General features: G+C 41.4%; 1 protein-coding gene across 2 annotated transcripts in view; it reads left to right on the top strand.

Annotated features, from left to right (window-relative positions):
• Positions 1 to 22,296, top strand: part of CILK1 (ciliogenesis associated kinase 1) — a 31,486-nt gene that overhangs the window by 573 nt on the left and 8,617 nt on the right. The window contains exons 1-10 of one of the 2 annotated variants that reach the window (XM_063442922.1): positions 8,048 to 8,107; positions 8,674 to 8,943; positions 11,806 to 11,860; positions 12,645 to 12,766; positions 13,688 to 13,767; positions 15,146 to 15,278; positions 15,587 to 15,758; positions 16,195 to 16,362; positions 18,273 to 18,572; positions 20,382 to 20,575. In XM_063442922.1, coding sequence (XP_063298992.1) covers positions 8,843 to 8,943; positions 11,806 to 11,860; positions 12,645 to 12,766; positions 13,688 to 13,767; positions 15,146 to 15,278; positions 15,587 to 15,758; positions 16,195 to 16,362; positions 18,273 to 18,572; positions 20,382 to 20,575 — 1,325 coding nt within the window. In that variant the 5' untranslated portion in view covers positions 8,048 to 8,107; positions 8,674 to 8,842. Of the gene's footprint in view, positions 1 to 8,047; positions 8,108 to 8,673; positions 8,944 to 11,805; positions 11,861 to 12,644; positions 12,767 to 13,687; positions 13,768 to 15,145; positions 15,279 to 15,586; positions 15,759 to 16,194; positions 16,363 to 18,272; positions 18,573 to 20,381; positions 20,576 to 22,296 lie in introns of those variants that run through there. The other variant, XM_063442921.1, reaches the window with a different exon arrangement.

The raw sequence follows: 22,296 nt of genomic DNA, 5'->3' as shown, positions 1-22,296 counted from the left end.
TGTCAGGATGCATATCGGAATTTGAAAAATTCTTTAGGTTTTTGTTTGTTTGGATTTTCCTCCAATTGGACTGGTGGCCTAAAATGAGAAATTCTCTTGTTAAAAAAAAAAAAGTTTTCTGCTTGAATAGGCATGAAAGTGTGTGTGTGTGTGTGTGTGTGTGTGTGTGTGTGTATATATCAAGTAGCTTTACATGATTAGAGTACAAACATATATGTATATTTTTTTAATATTTCAATATGCAGTTTGGTCAAATCAACGCTATAGCATTAGTAACACACCTGTATTTTTAACTCTGTAGAGTAATAGTAACTATTTAGAATATCAGGTGACGGCGTCTCTGCAGACTGCGGTCATCAATCCTAAAGATCTCTGCCAATTCAACAATTATTCATAGAGAAAATAGCAAAGCATTGGAATAATAGTGCACATGCATGGCAAATCACTAAGCTGTGTAAAAGGAACACTATAGTGTTAGAAATACAAAAAATGTGTTCTTAACACTATAATGCTGGAGTATGTTTAGGTGACTGGGCACCCTCAGAATGGAATGCAAAAGTTGTTTAACTTGCCTTTTCTCTATCTCCTCAGTGGTATAGCTGTGGCTGGCTGAAATAATCTTAAAGGAACACTATAGTCACCAGAACTGCAGCCTATTTCATTTGTTCTTGTGAGTATAATCATTCCCTTCATGCTTTTATTCTGTAAACACTCTTTTTAGAGAAAATGCAGTGTTTACATTACAGCCTAGGGCCTGGCCACTCCTCAGGTGGCTACTAGAGGTGATTTCTGGGGCAGTGCTGCACAGTGAACAGCACTGACATTCATTTGTTTACCCTCTGCATGCAGACACTGAATTTTTATCATAGATCTACATTGATTCAATGCATCTCTATGAGGCGATGCTGATTGGCCAGGGCTGTGTTTGACTTGTGCTGGCTCTGCCTCTGATCTGCCTCTTTGACAGTGTCATGCAATCCTATGAGGAAGCATTGTGATTGGCTCAGACCTCCACTTCTGATGATGTCAGAGGCAGACAGGGGCAGAGCCAGCAGCTGCAGAATTGAATAGAAGTAAGATTCAAGGAGGGGGGGTAGATGGTGGTTTCATCCATGTTTGTTTGTGTTCCTGACCCTATAGTGTTCCTTAAATGATCTCAGCCAATCCAGTGCTTTCCCATAGGAAATCATTGGGAGGCTATACCGCATGTGCAGCAAAACTCTGCGCAGCGCACATCAGCATTTCCTCATAGAGATGTATTTAATCGATGCATAATTTTAAACTGTAGTGGTTCTGGTGACTATAGTGTCATTTTAATCCGCATCTCCTCGTAGAAATGCATTGACTCAACACTGCCTTTTCACTGATCAACCTCCAGTTACAGGGTCTATGCCAGTGAACCATTAAATTAGGTTGTAGTGGTATTTGTGCCAATAGTGTCCTTTTAATAAAGATCACATCTGTAATTTTGTTAACGTTTTATGTGTGGTGTACTGTACATCACAGAAATAAACACATAGAGTAGGGGAATATCTGCTAAATACAGACACAATGGAGAAACATAGCGTTTAACTGTGTGTGGGACAGATATTAGTATGTAATCACAATTGGTCACTCACAAATTCGTAGAATTAAAACAGCCTTAAGCAGTATCTTTTCTTTCAGTGTCCAATGTGGTGTTGTCCCTCCTCACACGTTCATCATAAAGTAGATGTATGTATCTCAAAAGAGAAAGATATATACAAAAATGTAGTGCACTTCCAGAGTAAAGTAAAAAAGTATTTAATGACTTACATTGAAATATAAAAACAAACAGCTTGTCACCATACGTCCTACGCGTTTCGTCCCAAGTCTGGACTTCCTCAGGGACTTGGTGCAGTAAAGTGCAATGAAAAATAGCAGCATGCTGCGTATGGTGACAAGCTGTTTGTTTTTATATTTCAATGTAAGTCATTAAATACTTTTTTACTTTACTCTGGAAGTGCACTACATTTTTGTATATATCTTTCTCTTTTGAGATACATACATCTACTTTATGATGAACGTGTGAGGAGGGACAACACCACATTGGACACTGAAAGAAAAGATACTGCTTAAGGCTGTTTTAATTCTACGAATTTGTGAGTGACCAATTGTGATTACATACTAATATCTGTCCCACACACAGTTAAACGCTATGTTTCTCCATTGTGTCTGTATTTAGCAGATATTCCCCTACTCTATGTGTATATATCTATTGAAGACAAGAGGAAGTCTTCGGGGATCTACCGGGAAAACTTCACCTAAAAAATATTAAGGGAAGTCCTGGTTTGTTTTGAACTATTCATTTTTTCACTGGGTTGTGTTCACATATATTGTTGTTTTTGTTTGCACATCACAGAAATAACTTGGGACTTGGTTCTCTCTTCTCCCAGAAGAGCGTTGACATGCAATTTGGCTCTGCCATTATGTAGCTCTGTTTACTAAACTGTGAACCAGGTTATAGGTAAACTATGAGCAACCATAGTGCTGAGTCGATTTGACCCTGCGATCACTTTGAAGGTATTTAAATGCCTATTTAAAGAGCCACTTGCAGCGATTGTTTCCAGTGCTGCAAGCAGCTCTTAAAAAAGACTCTGGCCACTAAAATTGGCACCAGCAAGCTTAAGGGAACCCCAAATATCCATTGATACCTGGTGTTAGTGGTGTGAGCATGGATTTAACCCTGCTCATGATCTTTTAATACGGTTTTAAATGCTTATTTGAAGAGATAATAACAAGAGTAAAATATAAGGTTAAAAATAGGCCAAATAGAACAGGTGCTACAATAACCTATGTGCGTCACATAAAACACATAAAAGTGAAGAATACAAAAGATAAAATTGGTGAGAGCACACTAAATAAAACTAGACATTACCCTTATCATACACTAGAATGAACCTCTATATACCAGTGCTTCGGTCGATCCTGTAGATAAAATATAAAAACAGGAAGGACGCCACATAGGGTAATAAAGTAATGAATTATGTGTAACTTAGATCATAAAAGGTCACACTCACATGGTCATGAGCCACTTGGATATAAGCTGGCTCAGACTACAGGTGTAAATTGTGCATGCACGTGGTTGTCAAACCCCCAACTTCTCTCTTCTTAAATGTAAGTATATTTAAATGACCGGGATACAAGAAGATGAAAGGACTTTTGATAAAGGCTCAGGCCGAAATGCGTCAAGTCATATTATTATTTTGCACTGTGGACCTTTTAGATATATTGATATATATTTATTGTTTTTAATCCCAGCTGTTTTAGTGTGTCCAATAAAGATTTTTTTCATGTGATTTCCTGCATCCTGAAATAATTTAAATCCAAAAAATCTACAGGACCACGGAGAGAAAGAAGTTGGGGGTTTGACAACGACGTGCATGCACAATTTACGCCTGTAGTCTGAGCCAGCTTATATCCAGGTGGCTCATGGCCATGTGAGTGTGACCTTTTATGATCTAAGTTACACATAATTCATTACTTTATTACCCTATGTGGCGTCCTTCCTGTTTTTATATTTTATCTACAGGATCGACCGAAGCACTGGTATATAGAGATTTATTCTAGTGTATGATAAGGGTAATGTCTAGTTTTATTTATTTGAAGAGATGTTTGCAGAGATTGATTTCAAAACTCTGGTGTTAGTAGGGATTTAACTCTGCACACACCAAATCTGCAAGACTTGTCATTACATCGTAACAGCATTAAAGTCAATTATAGTTAGGAGTTAATGACACGTTTTTACGATGTTTAAGGGATTAAAGGAACACTGTAGCAGTCTCACTCACAGTCTATGAACCATCTGAACGAAATCTGAATAATGCCGATATTTTCACTTGCAGTGTTGGGTAGGGGGAGGCCGCACATGGCACCTAGACTACTTCATTAAGATGAAGTGGTCTGGGTATCTGTAGTGTCCCTTTAATGGAAAAAACTAAACTATTATGTACTATCCCACAGTAGACCTCTTGACATTGAAGGACAGTAACCAGTTTTGATGTCAAAGAGTTTATTTGTTTTTAACACCTTTTTATATCACATATGTGATAATTGAAAGGTTCATATTTTTGATTGTGCAACCAGGGGCGGACTGAGAACCCTCAGGGCCCCCGGGCAAAATAAATCAAGGGCCCCCTTACAGGCCCCACCTATACTCCGCATCAAGCGCCACCCATGTCCCGCCTCCATGCACCGCCTCCAGCCACACCCTACACAATCTTTAGACACAAGGAACAAAAGTGCAATAATCCCTTCAAGGCCCCAGTAGAGACTACAATTGAGGGCTAATGGGCCATGGAGGGGGGGGGAGCATTCTAGCAGAGGCTATCTCAGTGTCCTTTAGAGAGTGTGTTAGAAAGAATTTCCTCCAGGTCCCATTAGAGACTACAATGGAGTCTAATGGGGCCTGGAGGGGGGTCTCCAACACTCTGGTTCCTATTCACAATATAGCAACACAACATAGCTCGCTGATACCTAGGCCAAGTTGGCTCCTCTTACCTTAATTACTGTTGCTGGCTGGCAGTCTGTGGGCTTGCTGGAAGGCTGTGGGCTTACTGGCTGTGGCTGGCAGGCTGTGGGTTTGCTGGCTACTGCCGGCAGGCTGTGGGCTTGCTGGCTGCGACTGGCAGGCTGTGGGCTTGCTGGCTGCGACTGGCAGGCTGTGGGCTTGCTGGCTGCGGCTGGCAGGCTGTGGGCTTGCTGGCTGCGGCTGGCAGGCTGTGGGCTTGCTGGCTGCGGCTGGCAGGCTGTGGGCTTGCTGGCTGCGGCTGGCAGGCTGTGGGCTTGCTGGCTGCGGCTGGCAGGCTGTGGCTTGCTGGCTGGCAGGCTGTGGCTTGCTGGCTGGCAGGCTGTGGCTTGCTGGCTGCGGTTGGCAGGCTGTGGGCTTGCTGGCTGTAAGCCTAACTGGTGGCCTGTGGGCTGGCTGGCTGGCTACTGGCCAGCCTGTGGGCTGGCTGGCTGGCTACTGGCCAGCCTGTGGGCTGGCTGGCTGGCCGGCCTCTGGGCTGGCTGGCTTGCTGGCTACTGGGGCACTTGTAGATTATTTAAAGAAATAATCCATGCACAATAACCACTACTGCTCTGTGTAGTCGTTATGGTGCCAGGAGGGCCGGGCCCCCCTCCCAGAGTAAGTAGTCAAACCGTTTAAGAACAGTTTGACAACTTACCTGGGGTCTGCTGGGATATGAGGCTGTAGTAGGGTATAGGAGCAGTGGTGCAATGTGTAAGGGGTGCAGTGTGTGTGAGTGGGTGTAATGTGTGAATGTGTAGGGTGTGTGGGGCAATGTGTGTATGAGGGGGCTGTGTATGTGTGTGGCAATGTTAGTATGGGGGGCTGTGTGTGTATGGGTGGGCAGTGTATGTGTGTGTGAGGCAATGTGTATGGTGTGTGTGGGGGCAGTGTGTGTGTGTATGGGGGGCTGTGTGTGTATGGGTGGGCAGTGTATGTGTGTGTGAGGCAATGTGTGTAAATGTGTATGGTGTGTGGGGGCAGTGTGTTTATGGGGCTAGAGTTCACTCTCACCACTGCGACCACCAGGAATCCCTGGTGGTCACAGTGTTGAGAGTGAACTCTAGCCCGTAGCTCCAGGGCTAGAGTTTACTCTCGCAAGAGCCGTAACGTTGCCGTGGTAACCGCGGCAACGATCTGTGCTCGCGCAAGAAGGACCCAGAGGAGCTGCAGGCTGAGCTCCCGGGTCCTCTCTTCCTCCCTCCCCTGCCGGCTGCCCGCACGGTGCCTGCGGACAGGGGAGGGGGCAATTGCCCTCCTCTTACTCCCCCCCTCCCCCTCTTCTTACCCCCCTTCCCCCTCTTCTTACTCCCCTTCTTACTCCCACCCTCTTCTTACTCCCCCTCCCTCTCTTCCTACTCCCCCTGCCTCTCTTCTTACCCCCCCCCTCTTCTTACCCCTCCCTCTCTCTTCTTACCCCCCCTCCCTCTCTATTTTTACCCCCCGCCTCTCTTTTTACCCACCCTCTCTCTCTCTTTTTACCCCCCTCCCTCTCTCTTTTTACCCCCCTCCCTCTCTCTTTTTACCCCCCTCCCTCTCTCTTTTTACCCCCCTCCCTCTTCTTTTTACCCCTCTCCCTCTCTCTTTTTACCCCCCTCCCTCTTTACCCCCTTCCCTCTTTACCCCCTTCCCTCTCTTTTTACACCCCCTCTCTCTTTTTACCCCCCTCCCACTCTCTTTTTAACCCCCACTCTCTTTTTACCCCCTCCCACTCTCTTTTTACCCCCTCCCACTCTCTTTTTAACCCCCCCTCCCACTCTCTTTTTACCCCCCCTCCCACTCTTTTTAACCCCCCCTCCCACTCTTTTTAACCCCCCCTCCCACTCTCTTTTTACCCCCCTCCCACTCTCTTTTTAACCCCCCCTCCCACTCTCTTTTTAACCCCCCTCCCACTCTCTTTTTAACCCTCCCTCCCACTCTCTTTTTAACCCCCCTCCCACTCTCTTTTTACCCCCCTCCCACTCTCTTTTTAACCCCCCCTCCCACTCTCTTTTTAACCCCCCACTCTCTTTTTAACCCCCCCTCCCACTCTCTTTTAACCCCCCCCCTCCCACTCTCTTTTAACCCCCCCTCCCACTCTCTTTTAACCCCCCCTCCCACTCTCTTTTAACCCCCCCCTCCCACTCTCTTTTAACCCCCCCTCCCACTCTCTTTTAACCCCCCTCCCACTCTCTTTTAACCCCCCCCTCCCACTCTCTTTTAACCCCCCCCTCCCACTCTCTTTTAACCCCCCCTCCCACTCTCTTTTAACCCCCCCTCCCACTCTCTTTTAACCCCCCCCCTCCCACTCTCTTTTAACCCCCCCCCCACTCTCTTTTAACCCCCCCCTCCCACTCTCTTTTTAACCCCCCCAATCTCTTTTTAACCCCCCCTCCCACTCTCTTTTAACCCCCCCCACTCTCTTTTAACCCCCCTCCCACTCTCTTTTAACCCCCCCTCCCACTCTCTTTTAACCCCCCCCTCCCACTCTCTTTTAACCCCCCTCCCACTCTCTTTTAACCCCCCCCTCCCACTCTCTTTTAACCCCCCCCCTCCCACTCTCTTTTAACCCCCCCCTCCCTCTCTCTTTTAACCCCCCCCACTCTCTTTTTAACCCCCCCCCCACTCTCTTTTTAACCCCTCCCCTGTAGCGTGGCCGAGCGGCTGTGCGGTCCGCGGTGCCCGGCCGGAGTGATAGGAAGGTGCACACACACTGAGTGTGCACCTTCCTGTCAGTCCGGCCGGGTACAGGAAACAGAAACTCCTGTTCCGCGCGGAACAGAAGTTTCTGTTTCCTGTACCCGGCCGGACTGACAGGAAGGTGCACACTGAGCACCTTCCTATCACTCCGGCCGGGCACCGCGGACCGCACAGCTACAGGGGAGGGGAGGTGAGAAGCTGTAGCCGCCTGAGGCTCTGAAGAGAGCGCTCAGGCGACTGCAGCATTTAAAGGGGCGGCCGGGCCCCCTGATGGCGGGCCCCCCTCCCGGCCGGGCCCTCGGACCATGTCCGAAGTGCCCGACCGGTCAGTCCGCCCCTGTGTGCAACGCATGTTAACAATTATTTTGAATCCATGCATCTCTCTCATCTCATATGAGTGACTGCCACTAGAGGTGTTCTTAGGCAGCAATGCATACCCTGCCTTTATTTCTGAAAAGGCGGCATTTACAGTGCTATGACTTTAAGTACATCCTATAGACACCAGAATCACTGCATTAAACTGTAGTGGTTTTGATGACTATAGTGGCCCTTTAAGTACTGTGCTGGGATGTTTACATTAGTAAGTGTTACTTTAAAATATGGAGCATATGTAATTTGATTTAATAGGATCATTGTTCTTTATTGATTTTGGCTGCTGTTCTTCCTTGTGCATTCAATCTAACCTTGAGTGTTGCTAAGTGAGACTGCACATAATAAACTCTTTGTTAGCTGCATTGTTATTCAGGTATTTAGCAATGTACATCCCAGCCCTCGCTACTAATTGCTCATTTTTTTGTTTGGTTTTGATGCTGCTGTTCGAAAGACTAGCTCCACTCAAGGGCAAACATAATTACCTAGTTTCTTTCCTCATGTTTATCCCTGTAAGTCCATAAAAACAAGGTAAAGTCTACTTAATTGTTCACAAGTGTTTAATTTTTGGGGGTGGGGGGCTTGTAAATAATAAACATAATACAGAAACCTTTTAGTGTACTGAAGGCTTCTGTATTATGTTTATTGTATTATTTTTTTTTAGTATAGCTTCTGACTGGAAATGTTTTTATACGATGTCTTTATTATACTGAATGTTATGTCGTTTTTGATACACTTTATGATCTCTCAAGTTTTAATATAAATTTATGACTACATATTCCAAAGCATATGCCAGGAGCAATCTGTAATTTTATTTATTTTCCTTAGGCATACTTTCATTATAGGAGTGGAATTCATATCATCTTATGACTTTGTTACCGGTATACTAAATTCATATTGATTTTAGAACGGTTATGCTTCTGATGTCTCACTTTCTCTATTACATGGAAAGCGGTAACTAAGTACAAGTTTCAGCTGTGTGAGAATTGCTAATATAAAGAGTAATCATTTTCTGAAGAAAAATCTTGAATCTATATAGTTACATATATAGTTACATTGTTGAGCATAATTAAAGTTCCTGTGTTTTATTTTTCTAGGTTGAGTGTCACACTTCCCTCTTAGACTGTCGGTGATGCCTTCTTCGCCCCAGCATAACACCCACAGAGTGTGCTGCTGCTTCTACTTTGAATTTACTCAAAATAAATTTGTCTGTAGAGGGACTCTACCCTCCTGTTGACATGTCCCTTCCATCTCCACTTCCTCACAATGAACCGCTATACAACAATAAAACAACTTGGGGATGGTACTTATGGCTCTGTCCTTCTTGGAAGGAGTGTGGAGTCGGGAGAGCTGGTCGCCATCAAGAAGTTAGTATCCAGATTTGAATGAGATCTAAATTTAAAATTGCATTTTTGCATTGCCATAGTTAAATGTCAGATAATAATGTATGTAGTGGGGCTCAAATTTTCCACACACACAAATTCATACCTCACTGGAGTCAAGACAAATGCTTGTGAAGCTGTCTAGAGCTATAAATCATTTTCATTTTTTTACCCTTAACTACTATTTACCACAACAAACCGAAAATAAAAACAAACTACTATCCTGTTGCACTGTTGATAGAACTCAGCTGCTAACTACAATGAGTGCAGTGAGATGCACTGTGACTGGCATATTGTAATAGTAGCTAGCATTGTAATTCTCACAAAACGTGCATTCAATGCTTAAATTATCCATAAGTTGCCCATATATGGACTACATTTTGCCCTTCCCTTTACCGTCTATTCATAGCTTCTCTGGCTGTATTTTAAAGGGTTGTTTTTTTGGGGGGTTTTTTCTTTATTTTCCTACTGCATGGAATGCATTGAAATGACAGTTTGGGCTTTCGCAGAAGCCGTTTCGTACCATTTTAGTCATAGTATTTACAGAAGGGAAAAATAGCGGTTAGAGCATATATGTGGCAGTGCGTTTACAGAAAAGAAGTAGTCATTGGTTAGCGCAAGGAACTTTCTGCATCTAGGTATTTGACTTGCATTCCTGCAGCATTTTACCTCTTAGGCCCACAGAATGTGTGGGTCGCCAAGAGTGAAACAACAGAAAAGTACAACTTAATAACAAAGTAACGTGTACACTTGTATTGATCCGAGTCCTGTGACATGTGGTGTGTCTCTGAGAGTCTTCTTAGGCGTGGTTGGGGTATTCCCTCCCCTCGGGCTCCCCTCCATGCGGGTTGTTTGTTTTTTGTGTAGAGGGAGTGAAAAACATAAGTACAAATATTCAGTCTGTGAGGGTCTAAACATCAGCATTCTACGTTTTCTCAAGTAGTGTTTCCAAATCCAGTCCTCATGGCATAACCAAAAAGACTTGAACATTTTTCAATTCTGTTCCATTGAGTTTCTGAGAAAACTCTGACTGTTGCTGGATTGTTCACTGAAGTGTCCTGGAAAATTTTCAGGTTTGGCAATTGAGGCCTAAATTTAGAATTTCAATTAGAATTCCTATCAATTCTGACATTGGGAACAGCCGTGTTGGTGTGTCTTGAGAATTCAGTTGGGAAAACAACTCTCCTAGATTGCACCAACAGGACTTTTTTTGCTGCTGTTTTAAATTATTTGAAAACTGGGTAGCCAGCCTGTCTATGTCCACAGTCCAGGTTGGATTAGGTGGAAGGGGCCATCGAGTTTTAATTTATACATTACTTGCATTTTCACCTACTCTTTTGACTGGTCATTCCAGGAACTCACATTAGATCCTGAATTGCTTTGCTCCTATACAGCTGTATATGATGCTATGGTTTTCATTAATGATTGTTTCGGATGTTAGCCTTTACAATGTAATTTGGACAATTGAATAATCATATACAGAAACCCTTGTTGTGACCATAAAGCTTTCTTTATGGGCAACGTTTTAACAGTGTTGTAGAAAATGACAGTCATAGTTTTCGTACTTTTGTGTGAGCTCATTGTAAATCCTGCGGTGTCTGGAGGTTGCCAGGAAATTATTAAACTTGTAATGTGCGCATCATTTCTTTTAATTATTTTGCATGTATTTTTTTATTGTTTTGCATAATTTATATAATATATTTTTAAAAATATTCCCTCCCTCCAACCCCATCCCATGTTGCTGAAGGGGTTAAAACCCCTTCAGTGAATTACCTGAATCCAGCGCCGATGTCCCTTGGCACTGGGTCAGACTCCGTCCACGCTCCTCCCCCGCAATAGTCGCGCGCATTAGACCTCCCCATAGGAAAGCATTATTCAATACTTTGAATAATGGCAACGCTGGAGGTCCTCATGCATAGCGTGAGGATGTCCAGCATCGTTTAAAACACTTTTTGTGTTTTGAGAAGCTGGAAGTCCCTCTAGTGGCTGTCTTATAGACAGCCAATAGAGGAGGACTTAACCGTGCAAGGTAATTATTGCAGTTTATAAAAACTGCAATAATTACACTTGCAGGGTTAAGGGTGATCGGAGTTGACACCCAGACCACTCCAATGGGCAGAAGTGTCGTGGGTGCCTGGAGTGTCCCTTTAAATGGTTTACCAGTGAATGTAGGCACAGTGCCTGGGTCTAGTCACTATAAACATTATCATGAGCGGAAATGGTTATAGTGCCTATTGTGTGCCTTTAAAGGACCACTCTAGTGCCAGGAAAACATACTCGTTTTCCTGGCACTAGAGTGCCCTGAGGGTGCCCCCACCCTCAGGGACCCACTCCCGCCCGGCTCTGGAAAGGGGAAAGGGGTAAAAACTTACCTTTTTCCAGCGCTGGGCGGAGAGCTCTCCTCCTCCTCTCCGCCTCCGTTCCTCCCCGTCGGCTGAATGCGCACGCGCGGCAAGAGCTGCGCGCGCATTCAGCCGGTCACATAGGAAAGCATTCATAATGCTTTCCTATGGACGCTTGCGTGCTCTCACTGTGATTTTCACAGTGAGAATCACGCAAGCGCCTCTAGCGGCTGTCAGTGAGACAGCCACTAGAGGAAATAGGGGAAGGCTTAACTAATTGATAAACATAGCAGTTTCTCTGAAACTGCTATGTTTATAAAAAAATTAGTTAACCCTAGAAGGACCTGGCACCCAGACCGCTTCATTAAGCTGAAGTGGTCTGGGTGCCTAGAGTGGTCCTTTAAATTATGATGGAATTTCTCCTGTTTTGTCTCCATATTAAATTAAATTAAATGAAATCCTCTCTCTCTCTCTCTCTCTCTCTCTCTCTCTCTCTCTCTCTTAGAATGAAACGTAAATTTTACTCCTGGGAAGAATGTATGAACCTTCGAGAGGTTAAGGTAAAGTCCTTTAAAACACATACCCCTGTCCAAGTTTGAATACACATGAGATTAGAAACCATCCCACAGGCCAGAACCAAAGACTCTTGATTGGCAGATTGATCTGCTGTTTTTGCTTGCAATGAAATGTCAAGAGCAGTAGGCGCCATGAAGGTCATGGATTGTTTAGGATATTTGGAGGGGCTCTTCCCCTCCATTTCTTTCTTTATATTTTCATTTATGATCTATAAATGCTTAATACACAAAAGCACATAAACATCTAAAGTGTCCCTTGAAATTTGCACCTCACTATTATTCGTGCCAGGTGAAATCTAGATACACTGTTAACTTTAGCCAAAAGTATCTAAACTGTTTATAGCATAGTTGGGCAAATAGGCTCTCATTGGGTTTCCAGAAATCAGAAATTTCCAGCAATTGATTTCCCACATGCAAGCAGCCAAAACTAATATGGGAAATCAATGAAACCTCCTCCCACCACCTACGTCGACCACTCATGTCCTCATTGCAGTCCACACAGAATTTTGAAGAGATGGTTTTGGTCCTCGCTCACACAGCCTATGTAAGTTTATTTTACAAAATGATGATATTGCAAAGACAGGCACAGAGTATTGTTGAAGTTCTAACCTTTCTAGGACAATACTTGGGTTGGGGTGTGTTGCTATGGAAAGTCTGGTGCTTAGGGGAAAAGTACTGCAGATGACCTGGGGAAAAAACAACAATCTGAAATCCCTGACTACAATGCAGTAAAAATGACCACATTAAAGTTTTTCTTTTTGCTTTTAAGTCTTTGAAGAAGCTAAACCACTCAAATGTCATCAAACTGAAGGAAGTTATCAGAGAAAATGACCACCTCTATTTTGTTTTTGAATACATGAAAGAGAATCTTTACCAGCTAATGAGAGATCGGTATGTGATAATATAACCATTCTATATTCTAGTTAGTCATGTCTACAGGCCATTACACCCTCCTATTGCTTTTTTTTTGTTGTTTGTTTTTTTTCTGTCTCTCATTTTCTTGCTTTACTTCCCATAGTTGTGCATCATCTTTTCCAGTTGTTTCTGGCCATCAATTAATCTTTTGGTTTTGGTCTTTTTCCCCACACATGGCTTTAGTGACAATGCAATATATATATATATATATATATATATATATATATATATATATATATATATATATATATATATATATATACACACACACACACTAGAATGGTTGTATTAACTGTGGATTGCTAAAATGACAGTACAAAAAAAGTGTGTGTGTGTGTGTGTATGTGTATGTGTGTGTATATATATATATATATATATATATATATATATATATATATAATTTATTTTTTATTTTTTTGCACTTGTCATTTTAGCTATGGTTGTCTGAGTAAAGAAAGCAGAAAGGGGATAGACAGAGAAAAGTGCAGGGATATAGACCCAAAGACAAGTGGCCAGACAGACAGACATGTGTGTGCGCCCTCTCATGTGTGTGCCATGGACCATCCAGGCTTGAAGTAGTGTAGGACTAGTTTGAAAATCTGATTTGATGCTTTGGGACAAAAAGGAATAAACAACTGAACCTAACCATTCATAATTGGAAAAAGTGTGAATGGTGCGCATTCTATTAATTTATACATTTTGAGCAGTGCTAACTTACCAGTTTGTAGTAAATTAGTTTACTACCAACACCTCAATAACCCCCATCCCCGCAACTTCTTCTAATTTAACATCTTTTACAAATACCTGTGAAATATGAAATTATCTCTCACTTGTGATTTTAACAGTATCCCATGGATTATTATCAGCACATACAAGTAACCATGCATTTCTCTACAGGAACAAATTATTTCCAGAATCTACAATCCGGAATATAATGTACCAGATACTCCAAGGGCTTGCTTATGTGCACAAATACGGTAGGGTTTCACATCTATCCACAGTTAATACAAACATTCTTGTATTTATGTTTCATCTGCTGATTTATCCACTCCTTTCATTTATCAATATTGAGTCTTTTTTTTTTTTTTTCCTTGGAGGGGGAGAGTGAGTGAGTGTTTGGGGGAAAATATAACATGGGTATATTTCAAAGGATTTTTTGGGGGGCTGGGATAGAAATAATGTGATACAATGCAATTAAGTATGCATGTTCTATGAAACTGAGTTGTATAGCCAGCAGTGTCCCCTTTTCTCACCTAAAGATGGATATAAGCAGATGACTTGCTCTTCCGCCTACAGGAAATATTCTTAGTATTCTACGTCATCCAACACTCTACTATTGTAAACTCTGTGACAGGTGGAGACCATTGGTTTCTGTATTTATAACAATTTGTAAACAAGATATTACTATTTAGTTAAAGGGACACTATAGTCACCAGAACAACTACAGTTTATTGTAGTTGTTCTGGTGAGTATAGCATGTCCCCACAGGCATATTGCAGTAAACACTATCTTTTCAAAGAGAAGGCAGTGTTTACATTATAGTCTAGGGACACCTCCAGTGGCTACTCCTCAAATGGCTACTAAAAGTGCTTCCTGTGCTGCAGTGTCTCCATCCTCTGCATGCAGACACTGAACTTTCCTCATAGAGAGGCATTGATTCAATTAATCTCTATGAGGAGATGCTGATTGGCCAGGGCTGTGTGTGGCTCTGCCCCTGGCCTACCTCCTTGGCTGAGATGATGAGAATTGATCATCTCAGCCAATCCAATGCTTTCCTATGTGAATTATTTGCTCAGATCATCACTTCTGATTATGTCAACCAAGGAGGCAGAGTCAGCACCAATAGTTGGAATAAAGGTAAGATTTTACTATATTTAGTGGGACGGGGAGCTAGATAGTGTTTTTAACACTATATGATCAGCAGTACATGTTTGTATAGTGTTCCCTTTAAAGAACTGTATATTTTATTTAACAAACCTGAAAAATCGAGTCCGGAACCAACCAAATACCTCTAAGATTCTTGCAGGGCTATTTACTTAAATGAGAATTATTGGGAAGTCAAAGTAAATTTCAAATTAAAGGCCAAAGTAGTGAAACTGGAATTATAGCCAATTTTTTATTTCACATTGAGTTCCTGGTAATTCTCAATAACCCTGTCAATGTTCATGTGTTCACAGTGCCTTATGGTTAAGCTGATTAAGCAAGCACATTCAAACTGTTTAAATTGATTAGACATTGGTTCTTGCTTTGAGTACTCTGATTAATTTAGTGCTTTTCCTAATTCAACAATAGATATGGAAAATTTTGTAATTGTGCCGGTGCAACATTTTCTCATGTGTCCTATTTGAATTCTAGGGTTCTTTCATCGAGACTTAAAACCTGAAAACCTCCTTTGTATTGGACCAGAACTTGTGAAAATAGCTGATTTTGGGCTTGCTCGTGAAACAAGATCAAGACCACCTTATACTGACTATGTGTCAACCAGATGGTAAAGATGCATGATTTCCACTTCTGGATTAATCCTTGATAATGCAAAAGTGTTATTTTTGAATTATTTTAGTTAAGCTGCAGAAGGTGTACATACTTGAGTAACGTCCCTAGACTTCACTCGATTACTACCCCCCACCACCACCACCTGATAATCGTACTGCTCTGTGGAATATCTTTATACTGTAGTGGAATAAAGGCTTTAATAAAATGTTGGTTTTTAGTGGGGTTTTCATTACTAAAATGTAAAAAGCTTGAGCTGTCTTTTTGACGAAGTAGATTTTTTTTTTTTTTTTTTTTTAATGACAGGTATAGAGCACCAGAAGTCCTTCTTAGATCCACAAATTATAACTCTCCAATTGATATTTGGGCAGTCGGTTGTATCATGGCTGAAGTGTATACCCTCAGGCCTCTCTTTCCTGGATCCAGTGAAATTGATACAATATTCAAGATTTGCCAAGTCCTGGGAACACCAAAAAAGGTATAATGTCTCAACGGACACAGTAATTCCAGATTTGTTGTTTTGGATTACTTCTTTTTCTGTTCTTAACCCCTTAAGGACACATGACATGTGTGACATTCATGATTCCCTTTTATTCCAGAAGTTTGGTCCTTAAGGGGTTAATGAATTCACCAAAACACAGTATGAGTAAATAGAGGAAATTTCACGTTTAATGGCATTGTTATATTTCAGGGAAACTCTTAAGTGCTATAACTACTACAATCTGTTACAGTGAACATCACTGTAATTTTGCTCACTCTTATAAATGTACTGCCATCACAATTTAGACTAGAAAGGGGCATCCTATTTAATGAATACCTGAAATTTATGCTAATGTTAATTGTGACATAATTTGATTCTAGAATATATTGTTAGCCAAACATTTACTAACTCTGTGTCCAATGTTATTTTTCAGAGTGACTGGCCAGAGGGCTACCATCTAGCTAGTACAATGACCTTCCGCTGGCCTCAGTTTGTACCAAACAACTTAAAAACTCTAGTCCCCAATTCAAGCAGTGAAGGTATCCAGCTTATGCGAGATATGCTGCAGTGGGACCCGAAAAAAAGACCAACAGCAAGCCAGGTGAGCATGGGACCCGTTCTGAGAGGGTAGGGGATCTCTACTGGTCAGGGCAATATCACTGCATATATATGCACTTACTTGAACATGTAAAGATCTCTAGAAATCTGTTAGCACCTAGTATGTATTGTTGTGATTCCACCTTCAATGTTACCATTAGTACAGAACTGGGCAACAGTTAAGTCCTGGACTTTTGACTGTTGTTAAGAATGGTTTGGGGACTATTTATGTGACCAATATCACTGCATTTTTTTCGATGAACCAATACACAGACAGTGCTCAAACTCTACCAGACAGGCCTAAAATGTATTTGCCAGTGCAAGCTTAGAGGGTCCATAGCACATCTTTATTTTCCACGAATGTATTTTCCCTCACCAGTTGCTAGTGGAAGAGTGGACACTTTTAGCCCTCTTCTAAAGATTCTGGTCAATAACTACTGAATGGCTGCTGGTCATCATATTGCAGCTGATTGAGATGAATGAGTCCAATTTAGGTATTTCTTAAAGGCAAATTGGATTATTTCAACAGAATTTTGTACTTGCATTTGGCCGGATCTCTATGTAGCATTGCTGATTTGCTATAACTTTTATAAGCACCACAACCACACTTTAATGCGAAAACAATAACCCAAACCTAAATCCACCCCAAACTTTACTCTTCTCTTTGCAATCTATTTGATAAAGAATACAGTGGGCTGCAAATGCATTTTAGCAAATAAATGCTAGAGAATTGAGTCAATTGGAAGTAGCTGAATTTGCTTTAGACTATTAATTTAGTGAATAGACCTCCAAGTACTTTACCACCTTGAAATGCGTTTTCACAAGCTGATTATTGTGTGTAAAATCAATAGTCCATATGGTAAAATGTTTGTCTATTGAGCATAGAATATACTATTGACTGAATACATTTAATATTCCAAATGTGTCCTATACTGATCTGGAATCTCTGCACTCATTATTAAGGTTATTTGCTAAAGTGAGATTTCCACGTGAATTTCAAATTTAAGTTCAAATAGCTGAACTGGAATAATTCTGAATAATTGGAAAATGCTTTCTGTTCAGCTACTCTGACCAAAACAACTTAATAAAGCCGTTCCTGTGTGTAGATCAGGACTCTGAATTTTCACTGCTCAATTTACTGCCATTTAGGAGTTTAATCACTTTTTTTTGTTTCTGTTTATGCAGCCCTAGCCACACCTCCCCCATTCTAAATTATACGAACTGAGCAATAAAGGAAGTTTAAACATTAGATGACTCTTTACAGTACATGTTTAAAAGGGCTGTGTAAGTCACATGCAGGAAGGTGTGCCTAGAGTTGCCTAGAGTTGCAAAAAAAAAAAAAACTGTGATTTAACTCCTAAATGACCAAATTGAGCAGTGAGGCTGCAGGGGCCTGATCAATACACCAATACTGCTTTATTAAGCTAAAGTTGTTTTGGTGACTATAGTGTCCTTTTAAATTTTCCCTTCATGAATAACCCGGTTTGTCTGTCTGGGAGGAAAAAAGTACTGCTTTCATCATGAGGATGCATCCTACTTTTGGAGTAATATGTAGACACACAAGACTAAGACTCCATAGAATATGATCCTCTGTATGATTAAAACCATTTAAGAGAATGTTGCCTCTGCTGGATTGGAGCAAAAAGAATCCTCTTTTTCCTGGAAAAACTGCAAAAACCACATTGGTGAGAGGGAAAAAAAACCTCCCTCTTGCTATGTAATTTGTAGAATCTGCTGTTAATAGTGGGTGGAAGTATCACATGCCTGTATTGCCTAAGTTGTGTATTTGGGTCTTCATGTAACAATACTTGCATCAGTATTTTTTGTTTAACTTTTTCTTTGTTCTTTTTTTATCTTCTTAACTACTTAATTTTTGGATTTGATCATATATTAAAAAAAGAAATTGTGTTTCAGGCTCTCCGGTACCCCTATTTTCTCATTGGCCAGACTTTAGGCACATCTCGAATTCTGGAATCATCCAAGACCACAAAAGACCATCATGAGAAGCAAATCCCATTACTTATCAAACCAGTTCCCCCTTCTCAGCCACCACCAAAGTGTCAACCACACCTTGCATCTAGAGCCTTACAGCAAACACAGCCAAACAGCCAGCAATTCAAAGTTTCATTGACAGATTCAGCAAAGGGCTCACAGGACAATGGTAAAGTTGAGCACACGCATCTGCCTGCATTAATCACCAAGGACCCTCAGCATGTAAGTAGTAATGGGGAACAACACTCTGTATTTAAATCATGAACAGGAGTTTTTCTTTGAGTTTCAGTCTTGTTTGTAAAATTATCTGATCCAGTTATGAGACATTACAGAAAATTATTAAAGGACCACTTTAGGCACCCAGACCACTTCAGCTCAATGAAGTGGTCTGGGTGCCAGGTCCATTTAGGGTTAACCCTGCAACTGTAAACATAGCAGTTTCATAGAAACTGCTATGTTTACAATAGGGTTAATCCAGCCTCTAGTGGCTGTCTCATTGACAGCCGCTAGAGGCGCTTCCGCACTTCTCACTGTGATTTTCACAGTGAGAAGACGCCAGCGTCCATAGGAAAGCATTAAGAATGCTTTCCTATGGACTGATTGAATGCACGTGCGGTTCTTGCCGCGCATGCACATTTGGCGGATGGCGTCAGAAGAGGGAGAGTCCCCAGTGCCGAGGGAGCCCGGCACTGGAGAAAGGTAAAAATGTAACCCCTTCCTCCCCATTCAGCCCGGCGGGAGGGGGGCCCCAAGACCCTATGTTCCTTTAAATACATTTGTATGGATACTTCTTTTAGTTTGCTGAGGTGATTGTCTTCTTTTGTTGTATTGGCTTATTTCTGTTCGCACATCCACATGAATCATCACTTACAAAGCACAGATTAGGTGGCCTTGGTTATGAAATACTTTTAATGTGTATGCAAGCGATTGTCCTACTCCATGCTTAGGCTGCCTTAGATCTGCCATGTATTGTATCCATTCCTTCTTAATATATGTCTAGATGTAGCACAATCAGTCATCCGTGATAGTAGTAATTGAGCAAAGATCACAATGTCAATTTGATCAAGTAGCCTCTGTACAGAACGTTCATATTGTTTTGAGTCTGCTAAAGGGCATCAGTTCTAAACATACTGGTAGTTGGTGTACCAGGATGTGCTGCTATGCTCATGGACTTATATAAAGGATTCAGTGAGCTAACATTTACAAGGTTATACACGAAAGTGTGAATTTTTTAAAGTAAATTGCAAATTTAGGGTAACATTACTGAATCCGAGAAATTCTCAAATTCAGCTATGTTGTTAGTTTAGCTACTTTGTCATTAAATTTGAAGTTCACTTTGAGTTCGCGTTTTAATGAATAACCCTATGAGTTTTCGATCCTTCATTATGCTCTTTACTTTAACTTTCTTGGGGAAGCTATTTCACTTTACATTACCCTGCTGCTGTAAATTGCACATGAGAGCAAGATGTGAAACCTCCCTGGTTCAGCTTATACATGAGGTCTGATCTGTACCTGCCAGGAGTTGACTGCAGATCATTGAAGAGATTGTCTGGCCCAAATACACTTCCCAATTTTTGTTTGGCTTTATGTGATATCACGTCTGTCCTATAAAAGTTTTTATATTCGCCTCTTCACTATATGTTTCTTCTAGGGAGGATGATACGGGCAGTAAACACAAACCGTTCTGAAGTAATTTTAAATAAGGCCTTCCCTTTCCCTACTTAGTTAAATGTACTGTTGTGGGGTCACTGATATCATGTCTCCCTTGGATGAACGTATAGAGCCAACTGGCACCCTTATGTTTATTTTAAAAAAAAAAAAAAAAGGAATGTATAAAGCTTGCTAGAATTTTCAGACTAACCACTTGCATCACAAATGAAGGAAACAATACAAGTGTCCTAGCTCTTGCATAACATGGGGGGGAAATAATACAGTGTCTGTGAAGGCTGAACCAGTATCCCCTGGGTTTTTGGTTCACAGCTAAATCATTTGCTTGGTAAGCATTTTTAACTTTGTTAAATATACTTACAGATGCAGAAAGGAGCATCTGACCCAACAAGCACCAATATGGATTTGAACCTGAAGAATAGGAGAAGATGGGGTGTTATTACCAGACCGATCATGGGATCTAGCAAGTGGGATGATTTGGAAGATCTCAATGTCCATTCTTCAAATACCAGAACCGAAATGAATGAAAAAAGACCAAGTGATGAAACTCTTTGTAGGTAAAGTGAGTTGCTTGTACTTTGTAGAAGCAAACAATGCTTTTTTATTTAATGTATTACCACTGTATGTTAATTAGTATCTTCTTATATAGTCTGTATAAATGTACTCCATTATTGTTGTTTAAAGGAACCAAGTCAAAGTATTAAAATAAATATATATTTTAACATGATCATACAAAACTAAAGGGACACTCCAGACCAATACGTGTTTGCCCTATACGGGACAAATAGCTTAAAAAAAGATTTCATTAATTAGGCAAGCTCCCCTTTATTCCACCCTACTATCCCTAAAAACATTCCTTACCAAACATAGAGGCCTTTCCTTGCCAATCCAGCATGATAGGTAGCAGATTGTAAGAGGGTAGACACAGTTTGCTGCTGGTGGGAGGGTCATGTCAGAGCTGTCTAAGTTCATATCCTGGTTTTCATCAATTCTATTCTATTCCAATTTCAAGTCTTTGAACTGAAATAGGTTTAACTTCATTAATCTTCTGAAAAGCCTCAGAAACAACACAGTTCAATTTTTCCGGACCAGTCCAACCTGTGCTGGAAGTGTCTCGCAAAATATGCCACTATACTTCTCCAGCTATAGACATGCCAGACCATTTTAGTGTTTTTGAAGGTAATCTGTAGATGCATAAAGGAAACTACCGGGCATGAAGTTCTTTTTACACCAGACATGGTATTGCTGCAAAACACCACTGGACTCTACAACCATACAAAGAAAATCCCTCCTGAAACACTAACTGCTGCAAGGAGTCTGATCCCGCTCTTCTGGCGTTGAACCACTACACTAGGCGTCCTGCAATGGTTGTAAATAGTGGAGGAAACCCACACAATGGAAGCTATGGTTACTGCGGCTTTTTTTTTTTTTTGCCAAGGATCCCATGTTTCTCCTGACTGAATTGACATAGCCCACTGACTTAAAGATCCTGTGGAAAACAAATACACGCTCCTTCTCTCCACCCCCCTTTCTTCTTTTTTTTTTTTTTTTTTTTCCCCTCTTTCTTAGTGTCTCCTCCCTTCTATCTTATCTGAGCTCACCCCTTTCTCTCCTCTTTTGGAGCTGGGCCGCTCCTGCATGACTGGGAACTTGGTATGTTGCACTCTTGAGATATGGAATAAGAAGTCATTGTTGGGACTTTCTTATATTGCGCTGTCCCTGCGGAGATGCATCCACCCCTGACCTTCTTCTCTATTGTACACTTGAACAATGTATAGGTAACCCTGTATACATGTGATAAACTCAAACATATTAATTAAGAAGAGTCGAAAAGTTTCCCTGAAGAAGAGACCTGAAAATTCATCACAGAAATAGTGATGGTTATGTATGCTGACCAGAAAGAACGTTTTAAAGGGTTTACTGTACACCTTAACTGTTATGATATAATGAAAATGAAACCAGAGAATCCAGAAAAGAAACCCTTTTATCTAAAAAATATTAAAATGTTGTTTGCTTTGCACAGAGATTAAACTCTATCATGGGTTATTTTGCTAAATGGTTACAATTCTGGGGCTCACCTAGCTAAGAAAAGATCCTTACACATAGGGGAAGCAGCCAACATTTGTGTCCCCAAGAAAGTGTAACCCTCTTCCAGGCAAATATACCTGGGAGCTGCTGCTCTAGTTAAAACCGTGATTTCAAGAGCTTTTGTTTTTGGATTAACAAAGTAGAATACTGCCGGTCAGGGAATTCTTCAGAAGAACCTTTCAGTACATTA

The sequence above is a fragment of the Pelobates fuscus genome, chromosome 2, assembly GCF_036172605.1.
Source record: "Pelobates fuscus isolate aPelFus1 chromosome 2, aPelFus1.pri, whole genome shotgun sequence".
NCBI classification, from domain to species: domain Eukaryota; kingdom Metazoa; phylum Chordata; class Amphibia; order Anura; family Pelobatidae; genus Pelobates; species Pelobates fuscus.
The sequence above is the reverse complement of the archived record's forward strand: the minus strand, read 5'-3'. Positions and strand labels throughout refer to the sequence as shown.